The sequence below is a fragment of the Scyliorhinus torazame genome, chromosome 1, assembly GCF_047496885.1.
Source record: "Scyliorhinus torazame isolate Kashiwa2021f chromosome 1, sScyTor2.1, whole genome shotgun sequence".
In the NCBI taxonomy this organism is placed as follows: Eukaryota; Metazoa; Chordata; class Chondrichthyes; order Carcharhiniformes; family Scyliorhinidae; genus Scyliorhinus; species Scyliorhinus torazame.
Window position 1 is genome coordinate 397,247,393 of NC_092707.1, and position 26,811 is coordinate 397,274,203.

The 26,811-nt window shown below is 49.3% G+C and overlaps 1 protein-coding gene across 3 annotated transcripts in view; it reads left to right on the forward strand.

Moving 5' to 3' along the window:
* The window catches only part of ect2l (epithelial cell transforming 2 like), a 224,429-nt gene that overhangs the window by 192,630 nt on the left and 4,988 nt on the right, over window positions 1–26,811 (forward strand). The window contains exons 18-22 of one of the 3 annotated variants that reach the window (XR_011948646.1): window positions 8,990–9,063; window positions 9,164–9,320; window positions 10,282–10,347; window positions 10,870–10,943; window positions 14,204–14,292. Coding sequence is in view for 1 of the 3 variants with exons in the window: in XM_072513615.1 (XP_072369716.1) it covers window positions 8,990–9,063; window positions 9,164–9,320; window positions 10,282–10,347; window positions 14,204–14,292 (386 nt within the window). In the remaining 2 variants the exon portion in view is untranslated. Of the gene's footprint in view, window positions 1–8,164; window positions 8,369–8,989; window positions 9,064–9,163; window positions 9,321–10,281; window positions 10,348–10,869; window positions 10,944–14,203; window positions 14,293–26,811 lie in introns of those variants that run through there. The other 2 variants (XM_072513615.1, XR_011948647.1) reach the window with 2 other exon arrangements.

The following is a 26,811-nucleotide window of genomic DNA, read 5'->3' on the forward strand; positions in this document are numbered from 1 at the left end:
AATGCCACGTAGGCGTACTGGGGGTTTGCGTGGAGCAAGTGCACCCACTCCACTAACGGGTCCACCTTGTGGAGTCGGACATGTTTACGGAGAAGCACGGTTCCCGGAGCTGTGAGCCAAGTCGGGAGCGCCACCCCTGATGTGGACTTCCTAGAGAAGGCAAAAAGACGTTCATGGGGTGTATTGTTAGTGGCAGTGCAGAGTAACGAGCGAATGGAATGTAGTGTATCAGGGAGGACCTCTTGCCAGCAGGAGGCTGGGAGGTGTCTGGACCGGAGGGCCAGCTGGATGGCCCTCCATACCGTCCCATTCTCCCTTTCTACCTGCCCGTTTCCCCGGGGGTTATAGCTTGTCGTTCTGCTGGAGGCGATACCCCTGCTGAGCAGGAACTGACGCAGCTCATCACTCATGAATGAGGATCCCCTGTCACTGTGGATGTAGGCGGGGAAACCGAACAGAGTGAAGATCGAATTGAGGGCTTTAATGACGGTGGCAGACGTCATGTCGGGGCATGGGATGGCGAAGGGGAACCGGGGCTATTCGTCGATCACACTGAGGAAATATGTGAGATGATCGGTGGAGGGGAGGGGGCCTTTGAAGTCCACGCTGAGGCGTTCAAAGGGGAGGGAGGCCTTCACCAGGCGAGCACAGTCCGGCCGGTAGAAGTGCGGCTTGCACTCCGCACAGACTTGGCAGTCCCTGGTGATTGTCCTTACTTCCTCGACGGAGTAGGGCAAATTTTGTGCCTTAATGAAGTGGTACAACCGTGTGACCCATGGGTGACAAAGGCTGTCGTGCAGGGTCCGGAGTCGGTCTACCTGTGCGCTGGCACATGTACCTCGGGATAGGGCATCTGGGGGCTCGTTGAGTTTGCCAGGGCGATACATAATCTCGTAATTATAGGTGGAGAGCACGATTCTCCACCGCAAGATTTTATCATTTTTGATCTTGCCCCGCTGTGTGTTGTTGAACATAAAGGCTACCGACCGTTGGTCAGTGAGGAGAGTGAATCTCCTGCCGGCCAGGTAATGCCTCCAATGCCGCACAGCTTCAACGATAGCTTGGGCCTCCTTTTCGACGGATGAGTGCCGAATTTCAGAGGCATGAAGGGTGCGGGAAAAGAATGCCATGGACCTGCCTACCTGATTGAGGGTGGCAGCAAGGGTGACGTCTGATGCGTCGCTTTCTACTTGGAAGGGCAGTGTCTCGTCTACTGCGTGCATCCTGGCCTTGGCGATATCAGCTCTGATCTGGGTGAAGGCCTGTTGGGCCTCGGCCGTCAGGGGAAAGTGGGTGGACTGTATGAGTGGGCAGGCCTTGTCCACATAGTTTGGGACCCACTGTGCGAAGTATGAAAAGAACCCCATGCAGCGTTTGAGGGCCTTGGGACAGCGGGGAAGGGGGAGGTCCATGAGGGAGCACATGCGGTCGGGATCGGGCCCCAGAACTCCGTTCTGGACCACATAGCCGAGGATGGCTAAGCGGTTTGTGCTGAACACGCACTTCTCCTTGTTGTAAGTGAGGTTTAGGAGAGTAGCGATGTGGAGAAATTTAGCAAGGTTGGCGTCGTGGTCCTGCTGATCATGGCTGCAGATGGTGACATTGTCTAGGTACGGAAACGTGGCCCGCAAACCGTACCGGTCGACCATTCGGTCCATCTCCCTTTGGAAGACCGAGACCCCGTTAGTGGCGCCGAAGTGGACCCTAAGGAAGTGCTACAGGCGGCCGTCTGCCTCGAAGGCCGTGTATGGATGGTCTGATTTACGGATGGGGAGCTGGTGGTAGGCGGATTTCAGGTCTACTGTTGAGAAAATCCGGGACTGTGCAATCTGGTTAACCATGTCAGATATGCGTGGGAGGGGGTACGCGTTGAGCTGCGTGTACCGGTTGATGGTCTGGCTGTAGTCCACGACCATTCGGTGTTTCTCCCCAGTTTTAACTACTACCACTTGGGCTCTCCAGGGGCTGTTGCTGGCCTCGTGATATATTCCCGAAGCAGCCGCTGGACTTCGGATCTGATGAAGGTCTTGTTCTGGGTGCTGTACCGTCTGCTCCTGGTGGCGACGGGTTTGCAATCTGGAGTTAGATTGGCAAAGAGGGAGGTGGGTCGACCTTTAGGGTCGCGAGGCTGCACACTGTAAGGGGTGGTAGGGGTCCGCCGAATTTAAGAGTTAGGCTCTGGAGGTTGCACTGGAAATCCAGGCCGAGGATAAGTGCAGCGCAGAGATTAGGGAGAACGTAGAGGCGGAAGCCGTGGAATTCTACGTCATGGACCGTGAGCGTGACCGTGCAGTACTTCCGGATCGTTACGCAATGGGATCCAGAGACCAGGAAGATTTTTTGATTGTATCGTGAGGGAGCAGCACCTTACCGTATCCGGGTGTATGAAGCTCTCGGTGCTCCCGGAGTCCAGCAGGCAAGAGGTTACGTGGCCGTCGACTTTCACGCTGGTGGATGCATTGGTCAGGGTATGCGGGCGAGACTGGTCGAGTGACATGGAGGCGAGCATTGGTTGGTCGTCGGGTAATGGGGCGGCCATTGAGTTCAGATCCTGGAACGCTGGTGGTGCCCATGTGCTGAGGGGTAGACAAGATGGCGGCGCCCGAAGATCTTGCGGGTTACAAAATGGCGGCGCCCATGGAACGCATGCTGCGGGGGTGGGACAAGATGGCGGCGCCCATGAAACGCACGTGTCGCACGGAGGGGAAGATGGCGGCGCCCACTGGCCGCACGTGGTCTGATCGGGGGATGGCGGCGCCCATTGTCCGTGACCGGGGGGGCGGTGGGGGCGATCGCGGCTACTGAGCAGGCCTGGCACACCGCGGCGAAGTGGCCCTTCTTCCCGCAGGCTTTACAAAGGGCAGCGCAGGCCAGGCAGCATTTACGGGGGTGCTTTTGCTGGCCGCAAAAATAGCATCGGGGCCCCCCGGGGTTCGCTGGCTGGTGTGTAGTGCAGGCGTATTGGGTGGGCAGCGCCCGCGCTGGGGCGGCTGTCTGTGGGGTCCACGAAGCGTAGGGGTGGGCCGCGCGGTTGGGGGCGTAGGACTGGACGTTGTACAGGGCGACCGTCATGGAGAGCGCTGCCGTTTTAGTCTCTGCGACGTCGCGTGTGGCCCCTTCTAGGAGCCGCTGACGTATGATATCTGACCCAATTCCAGTCACAATGGCATCCCGCATAAGGAGATCTGAGTTGAGTGTTCCTTAGCTGTAACATCCTGGCAGTCAGAGTCCCGGACTAGTGGGATTCGGACCCTCCAGAAGTCTTCTATGGACTCACCAGGTAGTTGAGAGCGAGTGGCGAGTGCATGCCTGGCGAAGAGCGTGTTTGTCTTCTGCTCGTAGTTGTCCTTGAGTCGAGTCATGGCTTCGGCGTAGTTTGGCGCATCCTGGATCAGCGGGAAGACTTTGGAGCTCAGCCTGGAATATAAGATCTGGATCTTCTAAGCCTCCGGAACAGGGGTCGGCGCCGGGTTGATCTACGCTTCAAAGCAAGTCAGCCAGTGCTGGAAGACCTTTCTGGCGTCACTTGAGTGCGGATCCAGCTGCAGGCGATCTGGTTTACTAAGGAGGTCCATCCTTCGAAACTGATACCAATAAATCGAGGCACGATCAACTTGACCAAAGACGAAAGTTGAATCCAAACTGAGGCTTTATTGCTATCAGATGTGTGGCCGCCCACAGCAGCTGGCGAAATGGCTGCGAGCAGGAGGACACACATATTTATACCCCGCCTCCTGGGCGGAGCCAGCAGGCAGGGGCCACAGGCGGACCTGTAGTGCAGGTTCTACCGTACATCCTCTAATATAGGTACAACAGTGGTTTACCACAATCTCGTCTGCCTCAAGCCTGAGGTTTCTCAAGTTCTTTCACGAGCAGCCTGGAAGCCCTGTGATGGGGACACACAAAGGGAAGCAGCAGATGGAGCCAGCTGAAAATGCTGTCTTTAAATTCCCACCTTTGTTCTCAAGTCCTTGCAGAACTTCACTCACCCCCCCCCCCCCCCCCAATCCATCCATCCATCTCTCTAACTCCTTCAGCCCTATGACCTCTGAGACCTCTGAGCGCCTCCAATTCCAGCCTCCATTTCAATAACTCCACCATTGTTGCTCAGGCTTCCAGCTGCCTTGGGCCCTGAGCTCTGAGATTCCCTCCTCAGCCTCTCCACCTTTAAGATGCTCCTTAAAATCAAGCCACCTGTCTTAACATCTGAGTCTGCAAAGTGCCTAATCGGTTTGTGCTGGGCTTCACTGGAACATTAGAATCACAGAATTTACAGTGCAGAAGGAGGCCATTCGGCCCATCGAGTCTGCACCGACCCTTTGGAAGAGCACCCAACTTAAGCCCTCCAGTCTATCCCTGTAACCCAGTAACCCCCACCTAACCATTTTGGACACTAAGGATAATTTATCATCCTAACCTGCACATCTTTGGACTGTGGGAGGAAACCGGAGCACCCGGAGGAAACCCACGCGCACACAGGGAGAACGTGCAGACTCCGCACAGACAGTGACCCAAGCCGGGAATCGAACCCGGGACCCTGGAGTTGTGAAGCAACCGTGCTAACCGCTGTGCAAATGTGAGTGTTCAACTCCAACCCATCCCATTCAATGCTGAATTTGAAACGTTAATTCTGTGTCTCTCTCTCCTTGGATGCTGACGGACCTGCTGGGTTTTTCTAGCATTTCCCGTGCTATTTCAGATCTCAAGCACCCGCTGTATTTTGCTTTTACCGGACTCCTCAATCTCCGCCTTGGCTGGGGAGGGAGTGTTTCTCAGCCCGCGTTCAGTCTATATCGTTCAGGCTCTTCCTGTGGCCTGTTTAGTTTCGATGCTGTTTGTCACTGATGGGAAATGACAGCACAGTGGCCCAGGGGCTGATAAGATTAAAGCCAGACCCAGCGTTGCTGTTTCCTCCTAATGACTGCTGATAATAGACCCATTTCTCGCGGGCAGGAAGCAGCCTTTCGATTCCTCCAGTGTGTTACTTTATATGACATGATGAAGGTTCGTTGCCAGAGACCATCTAGTTCCAGCGCGGATCCCTGCTAAATGTGCCCTCCTCAGCCAGGGACACGGGTAGCGATCACTCCGATGGACACCTGGATCAGGGAGGAGAATATCAATCAAGGCGCCCACCTCCCCTCGCAGGCGAGGTGAAAGGGGGAGCTGATGGAGATATCCAAAATAATGAGTGGGTCAAATCGAGCAAATAGGTCCCCCCCCCCGAGTCCAGAGAGTTGAGAATAAAAATCAAGGCTGACTTCCCGCGGGAGTGCTGTGCTGTCGAACGTGTCGTGTTTCGGAGATGTCTACCCCTCCCAAATGGATCTAAAAGCTCCCACGGTCATAGTCATAGTCACAGCACAGAAAGAGGCTCTTCCGCCCATTGCCTCCACGTCAGCCATCACACACCAAACTATTCTCATCCCATTTTCCAGCACTTAACCGGTATGATTTCAAGAAGCGCACAAAGTTCTCCCCGTTGTCCTGGCCAATATTTACCCATCAACTGACCTCACAAAGAAACAGATTAGCTGCTCGTTACATGGCTGCTGTTTGTGGGATCTTTCTGTGCGCCAATTAAATTTCCCCGTTTCCTACATTGCAACAGTGACTGCACTCCAAAAAATACTTAATGGGCTGTAAATAGAACATTACGCCGCAGTACAGGCCCTTCGGCCCTCGATGTTGCACCGACCTGTGAAACCACTCTAAAGCCCATCTACACTATTCCCTTATCGTCCATACGTCTATCCAATGACCATTTGAATGCCCTCAGTGTTGGCGAGTCCACTACTGTTGCAGGCAGGGCATTCCACGCCCTTACTACTCTCGGAGTAAAGAACCTACCTCTGACATCTGTCCTATATCTATCTCCCCTCAATTTAAAGCTATGTCCCCTTGGGCTAGACATCACCATCCGAGGAAAAAGGCTCTCACTATCCACCCTATCCAATCCTCTGATCATCTTGTATGCCTCAATTAAGTCACCTCTTAACCTTCTTCTCTCTAACGAAAACAGCCTCAAGTCCCTCAGCCTTTCCTCATAAGATCTTCCCTCCATACCAAGCAACATTCTGGTAAATCTCCTCTGCACCCTTTCCAATGCTTCCACATCCTTCCTATAATGCGGCGACCAGAATTGCACGCAATACTCCAAATGCGGCCGCACCAGAGTTTTATGAGCTTGGGAGAGCCGCACGGTTGTGCAAGGTGCTATAGAAATGCAAAGTCTTTTCTTCTGGCGAGTGGGAATGGGCAGAAATTGTTCCCACACAGAGGGTTGTTCGGATTGGGAACACATTGACCGGCAAGGGCGGTGGAATCCGATCCCATCTTAACATTCCAAAGGCAATTGGACGTGTGCACTCGAGGACAGGGTTCCGGGGAGAAAGCTGGAATGTGGAACTGAACTGGATTAATGGCAGGCTGAATGTTCTCCCTCTGTCATTCATCGAGCCGCTATTGGAACAATCCCGCTGCACTTGCGGAGGTTTTCCAGCGTTTCCACTTTTTATTTCAGATTTCCAGCAGCTGCAGTATTTTGGTTTTACCTGACCCCCTCAAGCTCCTGCACCCAAACGCTACACCGGCTGGGGGGGGAGGGGAGGGCGGTGTAGGGTGTGTGCATGGCGCTGTCTCCCCAGGGCCCCTCCTCCAATTCAAATATTTGTTTCTTGCAATGATCCCCAGCTCACACATTCCCATTGTCCCGAGGAAGGGATGTTTGCTCCGACCTCTCTCCCAACCTCTTAGCGGCAGACGTAAATCGTGTGATAGCCCTTCATCACCGAATCCTCAGGCTGAAATAACCTTCTGGTGTTCACACGGCACCTTTTTAAAGTCCTCTGTTAAATACGGTGGGTTGTGAAGGAAGAATGAAGGGAGGCGATAAAAACAAAGGGTACAATTTGAAAAGGATTCAGACAAAGTGTAGTCTGGGGTATGTGCACAAATTGGTGAAGGTGACAGGGTTAAGTCGATTAAGTGCTGTTAATAAAGGAGACCAGATCGCAGGGTTTACAATTAGAGGAATAAAGTATAAAAGCAGTGACCTTGCATGTCTTAATAGTCCTCTGAAAAACCACAATGAAATCCTAGCGGTTCAAGACGGCAGCTCACCACTACCTTCTCAAGGGCAATTGGGGTTGGGCAATACATGCTGGCATGGCCACATCCTGTGAATGAATAATTTAAAGATGTCAAGGCCATGCCGAGGGTGTAGGGAGCATTTACTAGAATGGTAACCACGGAGGGGGGCTTTCAGTTAAACAGAGATTGGGTTACTCTCTTCCGACTAAGGCTGATATAAAGTTGCTCAAAATTATGAGTGAGTCAGGAGGTTGATAATTATGGGACTCAGATTTAATTCAATGAGCAAAAGAATCAGAGACATGTTGCAAGATGAGATTTGTTTTATTTAAACATGCTGCAAGTTGTGAATTTGAATACACTGACAGGGAGGCAGTCAGTTTCAAAATGCAATTGGACAAATAATTGAAAAGGAACTAATTGAAGGGCTATGGTGGTAGGAACAAAGTGGAGTGGGACTAATTGGACATCTACTGGCTGGTTTAGCACAGTGGGCTAAGCAGCTGGCTTGTAATGCAGAACAAGGCCATGAGCGCAGGTTCAATTCCCGTACCAGCCTCCCCGAACAGGCGCCGGAATGTGGCGACTAGGGGCTTTTCACAGTATCTTCATTGAAGCCTACGTGTCACAATAAGCGATTATTATAGCGGCTGATTTAGCACAGTGGGTTAAATAGCTGGCTTGTAATGCAGAACAAGGCAGCAGCGCGGGTTCAATTCCTGTACCGGCCTCCCCGAGCAGGCATTGGAATCTGGCGACTGTCATGATATGCAAACATGCAGCCAATGAATACTCAGAACAGGACACAACCAATGGACAGTCAGGACACTCAGAGGTGGCATCACCACAAGGGGGCATGACATAAACATTATAAAAGGGACGAGGCACTCACCCTGCCTCTTTCCATACACAGACACCTAGAGAGTTAGACAGGGTTGATCAGCAGCATCACACCTCAGCTTAGAGCAAGCTGGTACAGTTAAGACTGAGTTACTACAGTTAGATTAGCAGAGAGGCAAACTCATTTGAGAACTGTGTTAATAGTTCAATAAACACGTTGAACTCATTTCAGAGTCTGGAGCATCCTTTAGTTAAGACTGCATCAAGTAGCAGCCTGTGTTATCCGAAGCAGCTGATTTCATGGAGCCAGCACTAACATATTGGGCTGAATGGCCTCCATCCATCATTCGCGGATTCTACAAACACCTTGCTCAGAATGCCCGATGGGATGAGATAGTTGATTACAACTCGTGCTGATGAAGTGGTAACCCAGTGGGTGAGTCAATGCCTTGGGGAGAGAGGGTAATGGGGGAGATACTGGACTTGATATGAGACATCAGTTAGACCTCAGCTGGAATATTGTGTCCAGCTCAGGGCGCCACTATAGCACGGACTTGCACACATTGGCGAGAGTGCAGACGGTGTTGACGAGAATGGTTCCAGGGATGAGAAACCTCAGTTATGAGGATAGATTGGAGAGGTTGGGACTGTTCTCCTTGGAGAGAAGGCAGGTAAGAGGAGATTTGATGGAGATTTCTTAAATCTTGAGAAGGCCGGGCGGTTCATGAGAAGGATCGAGAACGAGAGGGCGCAGGTTTAAAATGATTTGCAAAAGAAGCAGATGTGACGTGAGAAAGAAAACCCTTCGCACAGCGGAGTGGTTAGGTCTGGAACGCTCTGTCTGGAGGTGTGGTGGAGGCAGGTTCATTCGAGGCATTCAAGAGGGTATTCGATGTGCAAGGGTACGAGGAAAATACAAGGAAATGGCACAAAGCCACAATGCTTGTTTGCAGAGATGGTGCAGGTATGGGCCGAATGGCCGCCTTTGGCACCATAACAGCTCTTCGATTGGGTTTATATTCTCACTAATAGAAATCTTACTTTACTGCTCTTACAGTGTCGAAACACTACCCCAGGATTCCGCGCTTTCCTCGCCAGGCATGATCGATCGGCGCTGACTAAAATGCTGAGGTATGCTAACCGTTGACATTTATTTCTTACGTTCACGCGTGGTGGAGATTCCCAGCCGCCTCTGGTTTAGTTTTTTTAATTGTCGCCCTCGTTGCTGCAGCCTTCAGGAAATCCTGCTGAGCCCCAGCAAACGCTTCGAGGAGTACGTGACGCTACTGTGCGCTCTGCGGCTGCACACACCTGTCGAGCACGTGGACCGCCATGACCTCAACACTGCCATCGCCAACCTGAAATGCTTCAGGGACCACATCCGGCAGGTAGGTCCAGTGGTTGGGTTTGCCATCGCGAACTGAAGTAAAGTTTCTGAAAACCGAAATGAAGTGAAGCTGACTGACAGGGGCATGGTGGGCTTAAAGGCCTCATCCCCCACATTAACGTGGAGGTGGGGTTGGAGGGGGGCGGTATTGGCCGCCGTACATTAATAGGACACAATTTGTAGAAGGAGACAAGACCATTTAGTCCACGCACCACAATGGCCCATGGTTGGCACCATATCCACCACCTTAAACAGCCAACCACCCCGCCAACTGTGCCATGTGGCCTCTGTGTGTACCACCTATATGGTGACCTGCAGTGACTCACTCGGACATCTTCGACAGCACCTTCCAAACCCACAACTTCCACCATTTACAAGGTTGAGGAAGCAAGTGTAGGGGAACACATTCACCTCCAAGTTCCACTCCAAGACACCCCCCCCATCCTGCCATGTATCGTTGTGAATGTGGGCATGTGTATGTTCATGTGTACGGATGCATGTGTATTTATTTATTTTTAAAATAAAATTTAGAGTACCCAATTCTTTTTTTTTCCAATTAAGGGGCAATTTAGCGTGGCCAATCCACCTAGCCTGCACATCTTTGGGTTGTGGGGACGAAACCCACGCAAACACGGGGAGAATGTGCAAACTCCACACGGACAGTGACCCAGAGCCGGGATCGAACCTGGGACCTCGGCGCCGTGAGGCCGCAGGGCTAACCCACTGCGCCACCTTGTACGTGTATTTATAGGTGTGTTTGTATAAGTGATCCCCCTGACTCCTGCTCCATGATTCCGTAAAGCAGCAGAACAAGCTGATTGTCCAGTAGAGAATCTCCACCCCTCCCCCCAGCACTCACCCCGTGTAAACCTCTCCTCCAGCTTATTCCGCGAAGTGACACTAGGTGAGAAGGACGTGGTTGCTCGGACAGGATTTGAACACTCTGCCACTTTTTGTTACAGCTGAAAGTGCGCAGCGAGAGAGATCAACAGATAATGGAAGCCCAAAGAAGCATAGTCGGCTCTCCTGTAAGTCAGTCCGTCTTGTGTCTAGGAGAGGAGCTGGACCCAGTTAGTGATAAACTGGACCTGTGCTCTGCAGTGTTTAAATGTGTCTTTCACAGCATTCATGGTGCCAAAAGGTGACCGTATTATTTAATCTTTCAAAACTGATGCTCCCAAAAAGAATGAACATCTAGTTTATCATTTCTATCTGAAAATTAAAGACTTTGTTATTATTGTGTCTGACATAGAGATGGGCCTCCGCCTTACCATAATCCTTCTAATAGATTACTGTAAAGTTTCTGAAAGGACAGATAAATGCTCTGGTGCCAACACTTCAGCTACCTCCACCTTTGTAACATCACCTACCTGCTGACCCGGCCTCAGTTCATCTGCTTGAGGAAAATACAAGGAAATGGCACAAAGCCACAATGCTTGTTTGCAGAGATGGTGCAGGTATGGGCCGAATGGCCGCCTTTGGCACCATAACAGCTCTTCGATTGGGTTTATATTCTCACTAATAGAAATCTTACTTTACTGCTCTTACAGTGTCGAAACACTACCCCAGGATTCCGCGCTTTCCTCGCCAGGCATGATCGATCGGCGCTGACTAAAATGCTGAGGTGTGCTAACCGTTGACATTTATTTCTTACGTTCACGCGTGGTGGAGATTCCCAGCCGCCTCTGGTTTAGTTTTTTTAATTGTCGCCCTCGTTGCTGCAGCCTTCAGGAAATCGCTACCTCGGCACGCGGCTCTCCTGCTCGGCCTCCAACCCCGTGCCGTCGGTCACCCTCAGCTCATCCAAAATGTCGCTGGCCTTTTCCCAACTCCACCAGGTAACGTTCCCCCGTCACCAAGGCTGCCGCTAAGCGGTGGGCTTGTTCGGCCTTGCAGCAACTTGAAAGATGTGGTGTGCGCCTGGTCGTGCAAAACATTTTTAAAGGTGCCACACGGCGGCACGGTGGTTAGCACTGCGGCCTCACAGCGCCAGGGACCCGGGTTCGATTATGGCCTTGGGTGACTGTCTGTGTGGAGTCTGCACGTTCTCCCCGTGTCTGCGTGGGTTTCCTCCGGGTGCTCCGGTTTCCTCCCACAGTCCAAAGATGTGCAGGTTAGGTTATGGGGATAGGACGGGTGAGTGGGCCTGGGTTGAGTACTCCTTCGGAGGGTCGGTGCAGACTCGATGGGCAGAATGCCCTACAGGTGCTATTCTATGACACTGTAGAGGGCAAAAATGAGCCAAAGTGAACAGTGTCATAATCCTGCGCTTGCTGACCAGCATTGACTCCGGTCTCCCACTGCATCTAAATACTGATCCTGCTGCTGAAATCATTCCCCTCTCTATCTCTGTAACTTCCGTCAGCTCCATCACCAGTAGAAAATTCAGGAGAGATATCTTTAAACCGAGAGTGGAGTGGTCAAGTAGAATAGTAGAGGTACAGTTAAGGGGAAGTTAGATAATCCCATGAGGAAGAAAGGGATAGGTTGTGCTGATCTAAAGTAAACTGGGGCATGGTGTACACACCAGCATGGAGTAGTGGGGCTGAATGGCCTGCTTCTGAATGGGAATTGTTTTGCGGGAGGCGTTTTCAGAACCCCAAAATGTATCATGGAGTTCAACCAACCTCCCCCTTTAATGCTATTGTTGCTTTTCCGAGCACACGGCTTGTTCCCCAGGCGTGGGATTACAATTATGGACACATGGGTTTTTAAACACAAAACAATGTTTATTCCATGAACTCAACTTAACCTCTTAAATAAACATTGGATCTCTTCACACCCCTGACTTCAAAGATAACCCTGAAAATATTACAACTCTAAATAATCCTTCAGTTATTCCTTTCAACATCCATGAGACTTAACACCTTTAAACAGAAACACATCAGGTTAAAGGCTTTACTATTATGAGTTTAAATCACCCAAATGATCCAGAGATAATCTTTCATGGCAGAGATCACAGCAGATCCAGCTCACTGCAAACACAGACACACACCCAAGCTCTTTTCAAACTGAAACTAAACTGCAAAATGGCTGATCTAAAACCCAGCTCCACCCACACTCTGACATCACTGCATTTCTTAAAGGTACATTGCGTAAACATCCATTTCTTAAAGGCACTCTCACCTGACAAAATGCTCCTGCTGTCTTCCTTTCTGAGTCAGAGTTTTACATCACCGAAAGAGGCTGTTCGGCCCATCCCGTCTGTGCCAGCCATCAACCACCTATCTGTTCTTTTTCTTTTTGACAATCTTTTTATTGACTTTTCTCATATTTATAAACAGTTGTTGCTTATATACATTACAGTTTTCTTGCCCGCGCTAATTTGGTTTATTTTACAAAAGAGGTTTGTTTTGTCCTTCATTTGACTAACTGTACATACATTTTGCTGCCCTCTGGATCGGTCTATATCCCCCCCCCCCCCCCCCCCCCCATTACCACCTATCTGTCCCAAACCAATTTTCCAGCACCATGCCCCGTCTGCCTCCCACCCCATCCCACCTCCCCACCCCCACAGGAGAGCCTCGGCCAATGTCTGAACCGACTTGAATTTCCTCAGCAGAGCTCTGAGCTTGCGACCGGCTCCCACATCTGATCGGTGCTATCCTGACAGCTCCGTGGGCTGTGGATTATATTACTTCCCTGACTGCCCACTGTACATTTCTACAATGTTCTGTTCTGTCCAAATTTCCATTGTTTGCAGCTGTTTTTCCACCTCTACGCCGATTAACTGGTCTATCATCACAGGGACATTGGCTGCCACAGTTACCTAGGCAACAGCAGTATCAACACTTCCAAGTAATCCTGTGTACGGTACACTCCTGATCCTTGGTGACAAAACAATGGCACTATTCTCGTTCTGAGCACTGGGATCTGGGTTAATCACAAGCTGCATTTCTGAAGCAAAACCATCCCGAGGTACTGCACAGGAACAGCACGGAGTCACATGAGGAAGATAGGAGGGCAGGTCGCCCAAAATTGATCAAAGAGGAATCGTAGAATTTACAGTGCAGAAGGAGGCCATTCGGCCCATTGGATCTGCACCGATCCTCGGAAAAATCCCACGCCTCCACCCTGTAACCCCACATGACCGTTTGGAAACTAAGGGGAAATTTAGCACGGCCAGTCCACCTAACCTGTACATCTTTGGACTGTGGGAGGGAACTGGAGCACCCGGAGGAAACCCACGCACACACGGGGAGAACGTGCAAACTTCACACGGTCACACGAGGCCGGAATTGAACCCGGGTCCCTGGAGCTGTGAGGCACCACTGTGCCACCCAAGGTTTTCCGGACCGTCTTAAAGTAGGAGGGTTTCTGGTAAAGGAATGGGAATATTTGGAAAGCTATTTGCAAAGAGCCAGTACAGGCAGAATTGGTCGAATGGCCACCTTCAGCACTCCGAAATTCTATGTTAAACTAACGAATCGGCTGTCCTCACCCCCTACTCATGGGCAAAGGAATAAAAACACTGCGTATTATAATGGACCAAGAACAATATTCACTCACTCCTCAAGAACAGACCACAACCAGTGTAACACCCTAGTTCACCACATTTGGGTTCACCCCAGGTCAAGTGTGCGCAAAGAAAAAAGCTTGGGCCCTTCAATCACCCATTGATCAAATCAGTCCAATTGTTTGAGATCGTTACTCCCAGTTGGGATTTGAGAGATTTTGAGTATTCACCATGGTCCGGGGGGCTTTTTGTGCAGTAAAGCTCAATGACTCTACATTTTGCTTTGATCGGAGAGAAAACCCTCGTGTTCTAATCAGGGCCCCTCCCCTGCCCCCATACTCCTGTTAAAGGGGTTGATTATGAGGTTGAGCTCTGTCGCACTAGAAGTGTTCTTGCTGTGTTTTAAAGTGGATGTGTTTGATTTACAGATCCTGCTGGAGGCAAATAGGTACCTGATTCATGTTCAGGAAGTGGCTCAGATGAGTTGTGTCGATGGAAAGATTTGTCCTTCCTTTAGGTAATCTCTTAATATCCAAGCTCATCCCCTGGTCCTCACAGAACCACACACACACACTGACATTAACTGAGAGTCTCACAAAACCCCAAGCATCATTTGAAACACTGGTTTGTAGTGATGTATATTTAACTGGAATAATGGGAGGAACAATGTACAACCCAGTGAGGAACCACTTCAGTTGTGGTATAAACAGTTAATAAAGAATATTTATTAAAGTAAAAGAAAAAAAAACATTGAATAAAAGACTAACGTACACTATAACACTTACATATATGTATTAATCATTACATATGGTCAGGAGGCAAGGTCCAGCTCCAACTGTAGGCAGGCGTGACTCATATCTAATTTTGTGAACGAGAGTCCACCTGCAAGCTTTGCGTAGAGATCCTCTATGCGAGGCATTGGATATCGGTCGAGTCGGGAAGCCGTATTCACTGTAAGTTTATAGTCGCCACACAAGCGAACTGTGGCATCTGGCTTCATCCCATCCTCGTCGCCAGTTTTGTAAGGGCCACGAAGAATCCAGCACGAGTTTTAAGGATACAAAGTAATAACATTTATTTACAATAACATATATATATATATATCTATAACAGCAGCAGCAACTTCCCTTGCTGCACACTCCTTCCTCCTGGTTCCAAACTGGCCAGCTTTATTTATACATGGAGTTTACTAATGGTTTCTCCGCCCCCCTCATTGGGGAAGCTCATACTCCCACAGGATTGTGGGATTGTCAATAGTCCCCAGCCAATGGTAAGCAGGCAGGTTATAACAATATATTAATAATTAAACACACCATTTGGAAGGACAAATATGAATGCGGAATACAGGGTTAACGGTAGAGTTCTTGGCATTGTGGAGGAGCAGAGAGACCTTGGGGTCTATGTTCATACATCTTTGAAAGTTGCCACTCAAGTGGATAGAGCTGTGAAGAAGGCCTATGGTGTGCTCGCGTTCATTAACAGAGGGATTGAATTTAAGAGCCGTGAGGTGATGATGCAGCTGTACAAAACTTTGGTAAGGCCACATTTGGAGTACTGTGTACAGTTCATTTTAGGAAGGATGTGGAAGCTCTGGAAAAGGTGCAAAGAAGATTTACCAGGATGTTGCCTGGAATGGAGAGTAGGTCTTACGAGGAAAGGTTGAGGGTGCTCGGCCTTTTCTCATTAGAGCGGAGAAAGATGAGGGGCGACTTGATAGAGGTTTATAAGATGATCAGGGGAATAGATAGAATAGACAGAGACTTTTTCCCCAGGTGGAACACACCATTACAAGGGGACATAAATTTAAGGTGAAAGGGGGAAGATATAGGAGGGATATCAGAGGTAGGTTCTTTACCCAGAGAGTAGTGGGGGCATGGAATGCACTGCCTGTGGAAGTAGTTGAGTCGGAAACATTAAGGACCTTCAAGCAGCTGTTGGATAGGTACATGGATTACGGGAAAATGATATAGTGTAGATTTATTTGTTCTTAAGGGCAGCACGGTAGCATTGTGGATAGCACAATTGCTTCACAGATCCATGGTCCCAGGTTCGATTCCAGCTTGGGTCATTGTCTGTGCGGAGTCTGCACGTCCTCCCCGTGTCTGCGTGGGTTTCCTCCGGGTGCTCCGGTTTCCTCCCACAGTCCAAAGATGTGCGGGTTAGGTGAATTGGCCAATGATAAATTGCCCTTAATGTCCAAATTGCCCTTGGTGTTGGGTGGAGGTGTTGAGTTTGGGTAGGGTGCTCTTTCCAAGAGCTGGTGCAGACTCAAAGGGCCGAATGGCCTCCTTCTGCACTGTAAATTCAATGATAATCTATGATTAATCTAGGACAAAGGTTCGGCACAACATCGTGGGCCGAAGGGCCTGTTCTGTGCTGTATTTTCTATATTCTATGTTCTATATTATCTGAAGTGCTCTTGTTCCTGAAATCATAGATTATCATAGAATTTACAGTGCAGAAGGAGGCCATTCGGCCCATCGAGTCTGCACCGGCTCTTGGAAAGGTCAACACCTCCACCCTATCCCCACAACCCAGTAACCCCACCCAACACCAAGGGCAATTTTGGACACTATGGGCAATTTATCATGGCCAATCCACCTAACCTGCACATCTTTGGACTGCAGGAGGAAACCGGAGCACCCGGAGGAAACCCACGCACATACGGGGAGGATGTGCAGACTCCGCACAGTCAGTGACCCAAGCTGGAATCGAACCTGGGACCCTGGAGCTGTGAAGCAATTGTGCTATCCACAATTCTACCGTGCTGCCCAATATCTCTGAACTAACTGAGAACACCCTTTTTCACAAGCAACATCCAATTTTCGCAACTCAATAGGTCAAATCCAGCTAATAGTTAACACATAATACTGCTTAGGTGACCAAGTCTGGGAAACCTATCTTCCTAGTTCATAAGAACATAGAACTAGGAGCAGGAGTGGGCCATCTGGCCCCTCGAGCCTGTTCCACCATTCAATGAGATCATGGCTGATCTTTTGTGGACTCAGCTCCACTTTCCGGTCCGAACACCATAACCCTTAATCCCTTTATTCTTCAAAAAACGATCTATCTTTATCTTGAAAACATTTAATGAAGGAGCCTCAACTGCTTCACTGGGCAAGGAATTCCATAGATTCACAACCCTTTGGGTGACGAAGTTCCTCATAAACTCAGTCCTAAATCTACTCCCCCATATTTTGAGGCTATGCCCCCTGGTTCTGCTTTCACCTGCCAGTGGAAACAACCTGCCCGCATCTATCCTATCTATTCCCTTCATAATTTTATATGTTTCTATAAGATCCCCCTCATCCTTCTAAATTCCAACAAGAACAGTCCCAGTCTACTCAACCTCTCCTCGTAATCCAACCCCTTCAGCTCTGGGATTAACCTAGTGAATCTCCCCTGCACACCCTCCAGTGCCAGTATGTCCTTTCTCTGGTTCGGAGACTAAAACCGAACACAATACTCCAGGTGTGGCCTCACTAACACCTTATACAATTGCAGCATAACCTCCCTAGTCTTAAACTCCATCCCTCTCGCAATAAAGGACAAAACTCCATTTGCCTTCTTAATCACCTGTTGCACCTGTAAACAAACTTTTTACGACTCATGCACTAGCACACCCAGGTCTCTCTGCACAGCAGCATGTTTTAATATTTTATCATTTAAATAATAATCCCTTTTGCTGTTATTCCTAACAAAATGAATAACCTCCCATTTGTCAATATTGTATTCCATCGGCCAGACCATAGCCCATTCACTAAACCTATCCAAATCCCTCTGCAGACTTCCAGTATCCTCTGCACTTTTTGCTTTACCACTCATCTTAGTGTCGTCTGCAAACTTGGACACATTGCACTTGGTCCCCAACTCCAAATCATCTATGTAAATTGTGAACAATTGTGGGCCCAACACTGATCCCTGAGGGACACCACTAGCTACTGATTGCCAACCAGAGAAACACCCATTAATCCCCACTCTTTGCTTTCTATTAATTAACCAATCCCCTATCCATGCTACCACTTTACCCTTAATGCCATGCATCTTTATCTTATGCAGCAACCATTTGTGTGGCACCTTGTCAAAAGCTTTCTGGAAATCCAGATAGACCACATCCATTGGCTCCCCGTTATCTACCGCACTGGTAATGTCCTCAAAAAATTCCACTAAATTAGTTAGGCACGACCTGCCCTTTATGAACCCATGCTGCGTCTGCCCAATTGGACAATTTCCATCTCGATGCTTCGCTATTTCTTCCTTGATGATAGATTTCAGCATCTTCCCTACTACCGAAGTTAAGCCAACTGGCCCATAATTACCCGCTTTCTGCCTACCTCCTTTTTTAAACAATGGTGTCACGTTTACTAATTTCCAATCCGCCGGGACCACCCCAGGGTCTAGTGAATTTTGATAAATTATCACGAGTGCATTTGCAATTTCCCTAGCCATCTCTTTTAGCACTCTGGGATGCATTCCATCAGGGCCAGCAGACTTGTCTACCTTTAGCCCCATTAGCTTGCCCATCACTACCTCCTTAGTGATAACAATCATCTCAAGGTCCTCACCTGTCATAGCCTCATTTCCATCAGTCACTGGCATGTTATTTGTGTCTTCCACTGTGAAGACCGACCCAAAAAACCTGTTCAGTTCCTCAGCCATTTCCTCATCCCCCTGTATTAAATCTCCCTTCTCATCCTCTAAAGGACCAATATTTACCGTAGCCACTCTTTACCTTATTTACCAATACCAATACAAATACCAATATTTACCTTAGCCACTAAACAGCAGGGTCTGTTTAGCACAGGGCTAAATCGCTGGCTTTGAAAGCAGACAAGGCAGGCCAGCAGCACGGTTCAATTCCTGTAACAGCCTCCCTGAACAGGCGCCGGAATGTGGTGACTAGGGGCTTTACACAGTAACTTCATTTGAAGCCTACTTGTGATAATAAGCAATTTTCATTTCATTCATTTTCTTTTTTGTTTTATATATTTGTAGAAACTTTTACTGTCTGTTTTTATATTCTGAGCAAGTTTACTCTCATAATCTATCTTACTCTTCTTTATAGCATTTTTAGTAGCTTTCTGTTGCCCCCTAAAGATTTCCCAGTCCTCTCGTCTCCCACTAATCTTTGCCACTTTGTATGCTTTTTCCTTCAATTTGATACTCTCCCTTATTTCCTTAGATATCCACGGTCGATTTTCCCTCTTTCTACCGCCCTCCCTTTTTGTTGGTATAAACCTTTGCTGAGCACTGTGAAAAATCGCTTGGAAGGTTCTCCACTGTTCCTCAACTGTTTCACCATAAAGTCTTTGCTCCCAGTCTACCTTAGCTTCCTCTCATCTCATTGTAATCTCTTCTCTCATCCCATTGTAATCTCCTTTGTTTAAGCACAAAACACTAGTGTTTGATTTTACCTTCTCACCCTCCAACTGTATTTTAAATTCCACCATCTTGTGATCGCTCCTTCCGAGAGGATCCCTAACTATGAGATCATCAATCAATCCTGTCTCATTACTCAGGACCAGATCTAGGACCGCTTGTTCCCTCGTAGGTTCCATTACATACTGTTCTACGAAATTATCGCGGATACAGTCTATAAACTCTTCCTCAAGGCTGCCTTGACCGACCTGGTTAAACCAATCGACATGTAGATTAAAATCCCTCATGATGACTTCCGGGTGCGGCGATGACCAGCTGAGTCGCACGTTTCGGCAGCTCCCGGTGGAACGGACTTTTGGGCTCTTAATAAGAGCCCCAACGGCAATTTTAACAGCTAAATGTACTGTGCGGTGAACCAGAAGGGGATCCCCCCTGGATACGGATGAAAAAAGGAGAGGAAAGTGGCCGGATTGCGGTGGATCCTTTAGAGCAGCGGCAAGGAAGGCAAGCAAAAACCAAGATGGCGTCGGAAGGTGGCAGTTTAATATGGGGCCCTGAACAACACGAGTTTTTGAAACGCTGCATGGAAAACTCAAAAAGGAAATGAAGAAGGAGCTGTTGGCCCCGATATTACAGGCGATCGAAGGGCTAAAGGAGGAGCAAAAGACCCAGGAGCGGGAGCTTCGGGTCGTGAAGGCAAAGGCTGCCGAGAATGAGGACGACATACAGGGCCTGGTGGTGAAGACAGAGATGCACGAGGCACACCATAAACGATGTGTGGAAAGGCTGGAGGCGCTGGAGAACAACGCGAGGAGGAACAACCTAAGGATTCTTGGTCTTCCTGAAGATGCGGAGGGAGCGGACGTCGGGGCATATGTGAGCACGATGCTGCACTCGTTAATGGGAGCGGAGGCCCCGGCGGGTCCGCTGGAGGTGGAGGGAGCATACCGAGTGATGGCGCGAGGACCGAGAGCAGGAGAAATTCCTAGAGCCATAGTGGTGAGATTCCTCCGTTTTAAGGACAAAGAGATGGTCCTTAGATGGGCAAAGAAAACTCGGAGCAGTAAATGGGAGAACGCGGTGATCCGCGTATACCAAGACTGGAGTGCGGAGGTGGCGAGAAGGAGGATGAGCTTTAATCGGGCCAAGGCGGTGCTTCACAAAAAGAAGATAAAATTCGGAATGCTGCAACCGGCAAGACTGTGGGTCACATACCAAGGGAGGCACCACTACTTTGAGATGGCGGATGAGGCGTGGACTTTTATCGTGGAAGAAAAATTGGAATGAGCGGGTTATTAAAAAAAAGAACGTTTGAAACAAAGTGGTGGGGCGAGTGTGGGGGGCGAAGAGGGGGATAAAAAGGGGGGAAAGAGGAGTTTTATGTTATTAATCCTGCGATGTGGTAATTTTTCTCTCTTCCACAGGAGGTGGTGGGGGGAGGAAAGGAGGTGGAGGAGATGGGGCGTTGGCCATTGGGGGTGGGGCCAAGGGGGAAGCGCGGGCTCGGTTCCCGCGCTATGATAATCATGGCGGGAATAGGGAAGCAGGAAGGAGGGGGCGTCGCACGGTGCGAGCCGAGGTCACGGGGGGGAAGCCGAGGTCGGCCAGAGTTTGCTGACTTCTGGGAGCAACATGGGGGGTGTAACTACGCTAGTGGGGGATCTAGCGGGGGGGGTGGGAGGGGGGAACTATTGGGCTGCTGCTGCTGGGGAGAGGGGGGAGCTGGTATGGGGTGGGATGGGCGGGGGGGCACCGCCTGGGGGGGACACAGCTGCGTGGGAACCGGGTGAGGAGCTGGAAAAAGGGGATGGCTAATCGACAAGGGGGGTGGGGTAAAAAGCCCCCCAACCCGGCTGATCACGTGGAACGTGAGAGGGCTGAACGGGCCGATAAAGAGGGCACGGGTACTCGCACACCTTAAGAAACTTAAGGCAGACGTGGTTATGTTACAGGAAACGCACTTGAAACTGATAGACCAGGTGAGACTACGCAAAGGTTGGGTGGGGCAGGTGTTTCATTCGGGGCTAGGTGCGAAAAACAGGGGGGTGGCTATATTAGTGGGGAAGCGGGTAATGTTTGAGGCAAAGACTATAGTGGCGGATAGCGGGGGCAGATACGTGATGGTGAGTGGCAAACTACAGGGGAGACGGTGGTTTTGGTAAACATATATGCCCCGAACTGGGATGATGCCAATTTTGAGAGGCGTATGCTAGGACGCATCCCGGACCTAGAGGTGGGAAAGTTGGTAATGGGGGGAGATTTCAATACGGTGTTGGAACCAGGGCTGGACAGGTCGAGGTCCAGGACTGGAAGGAGGCCGGCAGCAGCCAAGGTGCTTAAAGACTTTATGGAGCAGATGGGAGGAGTAGACCAGTGGAGATTTAGCAGACCTAGGAGTAAGGAGTTTTTGTTTTTCTCCTATGTCCAAAAAGTCTATTCGCGAATAGACTTTTTTGTTTTGGGAAGGGCGTTGATCCCGAAGGTGAGGGGAACGGAGTATACGGCTATAGCCATTTCGGATCACGCTCCACATTGGGTGGACTTGGAGATAGGGGAGGAAACAGAAGGGCGCCCACCCTGGAGAATGGACATGGAACTAATGGCAGATGAGGGTGTGTGTCTAAGGGTGAGGGGGTGCATTGAAAAGTACTTGGAACTCAATGATAATGGGGAGGTCCAGGTGGGAGTGGTCTGGGAGGCGCTGAAGGCGGTGGTTAGAGGGGAGCTGATATCAATAAGGGCACATAAAGGAAAGCAGGAGAGTAGGGAACGGGAGCGGTTGCTGCAAGAACTTCTGAGGGTGGACAGGCAATATGCGGAGGCACCGGAGGAGGGACTGTACAGGGAAAGGCAAAGGCTACACGTAGAATTTGACTTGCTGACAACGGGTACTGCAGAGGCACAGTGGAGGAAGGCACAGGGTGTACAGTACGAATATGGGGAGAAGGCGAGCAGGTTGCTGGCCCACCAATTGAGGAAAAGGGGAGCAGCGAGGGAAATAGGGGGAGTGAGGGATGAGGAAGGAGAGATGGAGCGGGGAGCGGAGAGAGTGAATGGAGTGTTCAAGGCATTTTATAAAAAATTATACGAAGCTCAACCCCGGGATGGGAGGGAGAGAATGATGGGCTTTCTGGACCGGCTGGAAATTCCCAAGGTGGAGGAGCAGGAAAGGGTGGGACTGGGAGCACAGATTGAAATAGAGGAAGTAGTGAAAGGAATTACGAGCATGCAGGCGGGGAAGGCTCCGGGACCGGATGGATTCCCAGTTGAATTTTACAGGAAATATGTGGACTTGCTCGTCCCGCTACTGATGAGGACCTTTAATGAGGCAAAGGAAAGGGGACAGCTGCCCCCGACTATGTCTGAGGAAACGATATCGCTTCTCCTAAAGAAGGAAAAGGACCCGCTGCAATGCGGGTCCTATAGACCTATTTCCCTCCTAAATGTAGACTCTAAGATTCTGGCCAAGGTAATGGCAATGAGGATAGAGGATTATGTCCCGAGGGTGGTCCATGAGGACCAAACTGGGTTCGTGAAGGGGAGACAGCTGAATACGAATATACGGAGGCTGCTAGGGGTAATGATGATGCCCCCACCAGAGGGGGAAGCGGAGATAGTGGTGGCGATGGATGCCGAGAAAGCATTTGATAGAGTGGAGTGGGATTATTTGTGGGAGGTGTTGAGGAGATTTGGCTTTGGAGATGAGTATATTAGTTGGGGACAGCTGCTGTATAGGACCCCGATGGCGAGCGTAGTCACGAATGGACGGGGGTCTGCATATTTTCGGCTCCATAGAGGGACGAGGCAGGGATGCCCTCTGTCCCCATTATTGTTTGCACTAGCGATTGAGCCCCTGGCAATAGCATTGAGGGGTTCCAAGAAGTGGAGGGGACTACTTAGAGGAGGAGAAGAACACCGGGTATCTCTGTATGCGGATGATTTGTTGTTATATGTAGCGGACCCGGCGGAGGGGATGCCAGAGATAATGCGGACACTTCGGGAGTTTGGAGAATTTTCAGGATATAAACTGAACGTGGGGAAAAGTGAGTTGTTTGCGGTGCATCCAGGGGAGCAGAGCAGAGAAATAGAGGACTTTCCGCTGAGGAAGGTAACAAGGGACTTTCGTTACTTGGGGATCCAGATAGCCAAGAATTGGGGTACATTGCATAGGTTAAATTTAACGCGATTGGTGGAACAAATGGAGGAGGACTTCAAGAGATGGGACATGGTATCCCTGTCACTGGCAGGGAGGGTGCAGGCGGTTAAAATGGTAGTCCTCCCGAGATTCCTCTTTGTGTTTCAGTGCCTCCCGGTGGTGATCACGAAGGCTTTTTTCAAAAGGATCGAAAAGAGCATCATGAGTTTTGTGTGGGCCGGGAAGACCCCGAGAGTGAGGAAGGGATTATTACAGCGTAGTAGGGATAGGGGGGGGGGCTGGCACTACCGAGCCTAAGTGAGTACTACTGGGCCGCCAATATCTCAATGGTGAGTAAGTGGATGGGAGAAGAGGAGGGAGCGGCGTGGAAGAGATTGGAGAGGGCGTCCTGTAGGGGGACTAGCCTACAAGCTATGGTGACGGTCCCATTGCCGTTCTCACCGAAGAAATACACCACAAGCCCGGTGGTGGTGGTGACTTTGAAAATTTGGGGACAGTGGAGACGGCATAGGGGAAAGACGGGAGCCTTGGTGGGGTCCCCGATAAGAAATAACCATAGGTTTGCCCCGGGGAGAATGGATGGGGGATTTGGAATATGGCAAAGAGCAGGAGTAACGCAACTGAAAGATCTGTTTGTGGATGGGAAGTTCGCAAGTCTGGGAGCGCTGACCGAGAAATATGGGTTGCCCCAAGGGAATGCATTCCGGTATATGCAACTGAGGGCTTTTGCGAGGCAACAGGTGAGGGAATTCCCGCAGCTCCCGGCGCATGAGGTGCAGGACAGAGTGATCTCAAAGACATGGGTGGGGGACGGTAAGGTGTCAGATATATATAGGGAAATGAGGGACGAGGGGGAGATTATGGTAGATGAGCTGAAAGGGAAATGGGAAGAACTGGGGGAGGAGATTGAGGAGGGGCTGTGGGCGGATGCCCTACGTAGGGTAAACTCATCGGCCTCGTGTGCCAGGCTAAGCCTGATTCAATTTAAGGTGTTACACAGGGCGCATATGACTGGAGCACGGCTCAGTAAATTTTTTGGGGTAGAGGATAGGTGTGCGAGATGCTCGAGAAGCCCAGCGAATCACACCCACATGTTCTGGTCATGTCCGGCACTACAGGGGTTTTGGGTGGGGGTGACAAAGGTGCTTTCGAAAGTAGTGGGGGTCCGGGTCGAACCAAGCTGGGGGTTGGCTATATTTGGGGTTGCACAAGAGCCAGGAGTACAGGAGGCGAGAGAGGCCGATGTTTTGGCCTTTGCGTCCCTAGTAGCCCGGCGCAGGATACTGTTGATGTGGAAGGAAGCCAAGCCCCCGGGGGTGGAGACCTGGATAAATGACATGGCAGGGTTTATAAAGCTGGAACGGATTAAGTTCGTCCTAAGGGGATCGGCTCAAGGGTTCACCAGGCGGTGGCAACCGTTCGTCGAATACCTCACAGAAAGATAGAGGGAATGGAAAAGAAGAAGGTAGCAGCAGCAGCCCAGGGGGGGGGGGGGGGGGGAACCAGAAGGACTCTCAGGGTTGTTAACATATATGTATAATATGTATAGGTCGTTGCTATAAATAATTGTATATTGGACTGTTAAATCATATTTTTAGAGAGTGTTTATCTGAGACAAGGCAGTTGCCATTGAGTTTTTGTTTCCGTTTTTGTTATATATTGTTTATTCTTTGTTTATAAAACAGGTCATTGTTATTTATACGGTTATATTATTGTGTAAAGGATACACAATGTACTGTGATGGTCGACCAAAAATTTTCAATAAAATATTTTTTTTAAAAAAAATCCCTCATGATAACTGCTGTACCATTTCTACATGCATCCGTTATTTCTTTGTTTATTGCCTGCCCCACCATAATGTTACTATTTGGTGGCCTATAGACTACTCCTATCTGTGACTTTTTCCACTTACTATTCCTGATTTCCACCCAAATCGATTCAACCTTATCCTCCATAGCACCAATGTCATCCCTTATTATTACCCGGATGTCATCCTTAAATAACAGAGCTACACCACTTCCCTTACCATCCATTTGTCCTTCCATATAGTTTGATACCCTTGGATATTTAACCCCCAGTCGTGACCATCCTTTAACCATGTTTCAGTAATGGCCACTAAATCATAGTCATTCACGATGATTTGCGCCATCAACTCATTTACCTTATTCCGAATACTACCAGCATTCAGGTAAAGTACACTTATGTTGGCTTTTAAACCTCTGTTTTGAATCTTAACACCTTGATCAATGACCTCTCGTAAGTTATTTTTCCTCTTAACTTTTCTCTTAATTTTCCTAGTCGTTGAACCTATATCTTCATGTAACAACCTGCCCACGTCGCTTTCCGTTTATGTTTTTACTTCCCGTTTTATTCCTTTTAGTATTACTGGGCCTATTCACTGAGCTCCCCTCAGTCACTGTACCTTGTACTGTCGCCCTTTTTGATTTTTGACTATGGCCTCTCTGCCTTACACTTTCCCCCTTCCTGCCTTTTGTTTCTGTCCCTGTTTTACTACCTTCTGACTTCCTGCATCGGCTCCCATCCCCCTGCCACATTAGTTTAAACACTCCCCAACTGCTCTAGCAAATAGCCCCCCTAAGACATCAGTTCCAGCCCTGCCCAGGTGTAACCCGTCCAATTTGTACAGGTCCCACCTCCCCCAGAACCGGTCCCAATGCCCCAGGAATCTGAAACCCTCCCCCTGACACCATCCCTTCAGCCACGTATTCATCCTATATATCCTGTCATTTCTACTCTGACTAGAACATGGCACCGGTAGTAATCCTGAGATCACTACCTTCGAGGTCCGATTTCTTAACTTCCTTCCTAGCTCCCTGTATTCTGCTTTTAGGACCGAGAGGAGCAGACCATGCCTTGGAGCTGTCCTGCCACGAATTATTCCTTTAAATTAAACCTTTGAAATTAAACTTTGGAAAGATGTTTTGGTGTCAGATTAAATCCAATCCCTGTGTACTATTTAATTAGATTTTTTTTTAAACTGAGTTTTTATCCCTCTTGGGTGGACAACAAATTAAAAATAGTTATTTAATTGAAATTTAAAAAGTTATTTAAATGAAATTAAAAATAGTAATTTAAATCAAGCCAAAATAGTTACTTAAGTCAAATTAAAAATTTAGAAAATAGTCATTCAAATGAACTTAAAAATGGTAATCTAAGTCAAATCAAAACTAGTATTTAAATCAGTAACTCCAGATATTCAAATTTAGCCCAGTCTGCCTTTCAGCCAATCAGGTCAGTTTCGTGTGACGTCACTTTACCGGGTTTTTTTCAATCGGAAGCTGCCTTACCCGATAGCGGTGTCCCTTACCCTAACCCTGTCTCTCCGCGCTCTTTACTGAAGTCTCGCCCTCTCTCCGCGCTCTTTACTGAAGTCTCGCCCTCTCTCCGCGCTCTTTACTGAAGTCTCGCCCTCTCGCTCTCCGCGCTCTTTACTGAAGTCTCGCCCTCTCGCTCTCCGAGCTCTTTACTGAAGTCTCGCCC